The 5000-nt window shown below is 38.2% G+C and overlaps 1 protein-coding gene across 1 annotated transcript in view; it reads left to right on the top strand.

Annotated features, from left to right (window-relative positions):
* The window catches only part of LOC136850198 (solute carrier organic anion transporter family member 74D-like), a 387330-nt gene that overhangs the window by 317725 nt on the left and 64605 nt on the right, over nucleotides 1-5000 (top strand). Inside the window, 2 exon segments of the mRNA XM_067123835.1 lie at nucleotides 2868-3697; nucleotides 3700-4378. Of these exon segments, the coding sequence (XP_066979936.1) occupies nucleotides 2868-3697; nucleotides 3700-4378 (1509 nt within the window).

Raw genomic sequence — 5000 nt, 5'->3', positions numbered from 1 at the left:
TTGTGATCCATTAAAGGCTTAATCCATTGTATGCGCGAGACCCGTACATCGTCTGAAATGTGAAAAAGGAAGGGTATGGTGACCTTGTGTTCTCAGACATAATGGCCTTTAGCATGGAATGTTTTATGTAAGGTAATTAAGGGAGAAAGGAATGCAGGTATGACTGACAGGCGGCCACGCATGCTTATGTACTTGAGTGAAACTGGGGTTGAGGATTGTTTTTCGGAAGGTACTTATACTGTTTAGCCTTGTTCCTTAATATTCCATCCAAACAATATGAATAATCTAGATCCATCGGGAGACACCACCTTCTATATTTCAGTATTTAATTGATGTCATGAATAATGCTGCCTGTGCAAACTCTTGTATTTATTATTAGTTTTCTGACCTTTGTATTAAGTAATGATAATAATTGTAATAATAATGATAATAACTCATATGTTTTCATCCTTTAATCTATATATCAGTGACAGTATTTTAAGTAAAGGTTTGGAAGTTTCCCTTAGGTTGTCTGCCAGCTTTTTTTTTTTATTTCTCTCTCCCATTGTTTCCTACCTTTGAATTATAAGTTATTTTCTCGTCAAATAATATTGTATTTTGTATCCTGTCATATTCGCTTCCTTTTAAAGTTGTATTAAATCGCAGATAATATTTCTGCCAACTGGTTATTGAAGTTGTATGAAATCCAGATGGCCACGTGCAATCGTACTTCACCCTTTTTATGGGGGTAAATTTGTCAAAATTGCACTTGCTGCAATATGTATGATTCCGGTTTCCTTTGCACCCTGGTCATCCCAGACTATACCATCCACAAGCAATTCTACATACGCAGTTAACTCTTACTATCTCACCTTTTATTTCAGTACCATACAGGTTTATATAAACTTACTATCTCACCTTTTATTTCAGTACCACACAGGTTTATAGAAGTTTATTCTTTTTAGTTATGTTTAAATTACGGAGGAACGTTCGCAATCGTGTAGTTCAACCGTAGGACCTTCGGAAGTTCAAACTTCGTTCAAATCTTTTTTTTTTTATTTAGTAGACTCTCTTGATATCATTTCATAAATTATCGGTTTTATTTATTTTCCTGGCTTTTCGTTGTTCGTTTTATAGTATATTCTTTTTTTCCAAACTTAAAACCTTGAGGTTATAACCCTCTGTTTTCCAGCTGGTGTTGCAGTTCGACAAATAATAATAATTCTTGAGGTCCGTGTTGTTAACAGTTTTTTGCCAGTTTATCATTACCAGCCATTGTTTCAGTCGTTATCGTATTCTGTGAAGGGTTCCGCCTAGATGAGAATGTGGTAATTATTTGTTATATATATATATATATATATATATATATATATATATATATATATATATATATATATATATATATATATATATATATATATCTGAGGATCCCAGAACTGAATTTTATTGTTTTCTTTCAATTTGCTTAAAAGGTGAACACTTTACTCTTTGTTACAAAGACATCCTTAATTTGTTCTACATTTTCCAACGTTTCCTGAGATACTAAACGGTAATGTAACCTTAGTGTTTAATGAAAGTTTGTTTTCAAACGATATCTTTTACACCCCTCCACAATTGTTGTTATGAAAATTTCTGTTGCATATCCACAATTGTTGTTTCGTTCAAACCCTGTGCCTAAATCAATCTACTGAGTCCCCGAATGTGATAATGGGAACTGACTACGCTCTCGAAAGCTCTTGATAGTATTTGAATAAAATAGATAATTTTGGAATATCTTTCCATATAAATGAAAATGACAGTATGAGAAATAGGATTCAGTGTTTTATTCCTTATGGTGATATATATAAGGTTAATGGAATCAAAAGTGAAATTGGTTGTATGTTTACAACAAGGCGAAGTGGGCTGTGTCAGACGTAAATATTAAATGAGTTAGTATATAGTTTTTGTCTTTTATTGCAGCAAAGTCAGGTACGTATCACATTTTATGTTGCGAAATCTATAAAAAAGTGAACTTGTGTTCGTTAAAAAAAAAAATAAAGTATAAATGTTCAACGTCTTGTTAGTCGCAATTTTATTCTATATTTTTCGTTTCGTTGTTACTTTGAGGATTTTTAGATGTTCTGTAAAGGTAGATTGAAACGTTTCCATGATACTGTACGAATCTGAATTGTTTTCCCTTTTCTGTGTAGATCATTGGCAGCATTTTACTCATGAATCTTGGCTGTATGCACAGTGTGCATCTGCATGTTCGTCTTCTCTCGTAACAGTTTTCACACGCGCGCGCGCGTGAGTGTGTGTTATGGGTCATGAAACCGTAGTAATTCAGATATGACGTTATTCACCCTTTATAATGAACCTCCCCCCCCCACAGAAAAAAAATGGTTATTCTTACTGGGAATAATGGGAACCTCCAGCACTTAACGAAAAGATTCCGATGTGGTATGCTCAGCGGTTTCGGATTTGCAACGGTTTATAATGAAAACTTTTGTTACTGCTCTCATTCGTATTCCTTTTCAAGTTTTTCATTCATGACCTAGAATTTGCAGAATCTTCAGAAATTGTGCTATCGGAATTTCTAGGAATTATGAAGCGTTCTCAAATTATTATTCACGAAAAAAATATTGAATAGTGGGTAAAGCAAGCATTTTGTATCTATAATTTTAGAAGTGATAGACTGTGAAAAGAGAGCAGAAACAGTGAATATTACATTCCTAAATATACACGACCTTTTATGTAGCTACTTGAGATGGTGAATGTAATTTACGATAATTGCCGTACACAGTTTGCGAGACTCTTACCTGTTATTATTATTATTATTATTATTATTATTATTATTATTATTAGACCGTTTCCAATATTAATCATTCTTTGCTTTTCCTCTTTTGCAGACGCCATGGTGGGTTGGCCAGCGCGATGGATCTCAAGCGTCGGGAGGGAGCAGCCAAATCACCACTCTGGTCTCGACGTGACAGACCACGTTCCTGTTGGCCTCGACCTGTCCAGGGCCCCGGTCTCCACACCCACGCCCCCTCTTAATCGCGCTCCTGACAGTCACAACGCCCCCCAAAATCACGCTGACCTTCCACGTCAGATCCACGCGGAAACAAGCCCCTCACCTTCACCGCTGGACTCATCGAAGAGCCTCATCCATAACCATAAGGTGAAGAAAGTCAGCCATAGCAGTCCTCTGCTGGAGGAGAAGTTTCCTTATCATAAAGACCCAGTCATCATTCATCCCCATCCTCCTGCTGTCCCGTCGTGTTCGAGTACGACTCCTTCTTGCCTTTCCGGGTCTCGAGCATTGTTGGAAGACGGTCACTTACAGCCTCCACCAGTTTCTTCCTCCTGTGGCATTGAGGCCGTAGCGCCCTCGTCCTCTTCCTCATGCGGGGACACCAGAACCAATAACCATTCCTGTCCGTGCAGCGCTTCTTCCACGCCCTTGGTGCCACCCACTTCACTGAACGGCACTTCGCGACCTCCTGAAGGCACGCAGGTCTCCCATCACATCAATGATAATAGTGTATGGGAAGAGGGTGCAACAGAAACCTCGCCTCTTACCACCACTAACGGTGAAGTCGGTCGCTTTAGGGTTAACGGGGTAGCTACGATGGCGCCAGCTAAAGAAGAAGCTGTGGCGGAAGCAGAAGAGGAGGAGGAAGAAGAAGGGGAGGGGGATGCAGGGGAGGGGGAGGAGGAGGAGGAGGAGGAGGGGAAGATGAGGAAACGAAGTGCGGGCTGGGAAAATGGTGTTCGCCGCCCTGTGTTCAAAGACTGGCTAATAAACAGATGTTTCTTATGGTGTTTTGTTTAACATCAGTGCTACAGGGAATGTTCTACACGTACTTTGTCAGTGTGCTCACGACCATAGAAAAGCTTTTTCAACTGAAGAGTAAAACCACGGGGATTATTATGAGTGCCACGGAGATGGGTCAGATTGGCGGTGCTCTTTTGCTTACCTATTACGGTGGGCATGGCCATCGACCCAAGTGGATTGGGTGGGGTATAGTGTTGTTTGCCTTCTGTGCTCTCCTGTGCTCGTTGCCCCACTTCTTGTTTGGACCAGACTTGCTAAAGAAGCACATAGAGATGACCTCTTCGGAGGGCAACCCTTTGGACATGGCTAATACTTGTAAGTTGCCACAGACTAATGTATCCGTATTAGTGCCATTATCAGGAAGGGCAGGGGAATGGGTGCTCGAGTTCAACAGTGACAATCATACTTTAGCAGAGAAACTTCTTGAAGAAGGACCCTGTGAATCAAGTGATAGTTATGGGGTTTTAGCCATTTTCTTCCTCTCTCTCTTGGGCGTGGGCATCGGGCAAACTGCTGCCTACAATTTGGGCATCCCTTACATCGATGACAACGTCGATAATCGGGAAACGCCGCTTTACTTCGGTAAGTACCCATTACAATGTGTAGAATTTAATGTGTACCATATTTTTTGGATAATAACTGGAAATAAGAACGTTTTATCTGTCTGAATACTGGAAATATTATGTGTATAATTATAAGAGCCATAGTTGCAGATTTTCGAATGTTATAAATATTTTCATATGCTGTAAATATTCCTGTAGCTTTCACTTCATATATATATATATATATATATATATATATATATATATATATATATATATATATATATATATATATATATATATATATATATATATTCCTTGCCACGATGAAAGTTACCATAAGTTATTCTTTAGCTGATGTTAATTACAGAATATTTCCAAAAGTTTAGTCATTTCAAGGAGTTTAGTAGACTTATCATTTACCTGATTGGATGAATTCATGTAAATTACAAAATTCAGGGAATCGTCTTTCAGAGAGAGAGAGAGAGAGAGAAACACATATCAGTTTACGTGATTTAGAAAATCTAATGTAATTTGCAAAATAAAAAAAAAAATTCCCGAGATCATTTCCACAATGTACAGTAAGCCTTGAGACATGCTCTTGGAATTTTTTTTTTATTCCCGTCCACTCTTTCTTTTTCAAAACTTGTAATCAGAGACAA

The sequence above is a fragment of the Macrobrachium rosenbergii genome, chromosome 21, assembly GCF_040412425.1.
Source record: "Macrobrachium rosenbergii isolate ZJJX-2024 chromosome 21, ASM4041242v1, whole genome shotgun sequence".
NCBI classification, from domain to species: Eukaryota; Metazoa; Arthropoda; class Malacostraca; order Decapoda; family Palaemonidae; genus Macrobrachium; species Macrobrachium rosenbergii.
The sequence above is the reverse complement of the archived record's forward strand: the minus strand, read 5'-3'. Positions and strand labels throughout refer to the sequence as shown.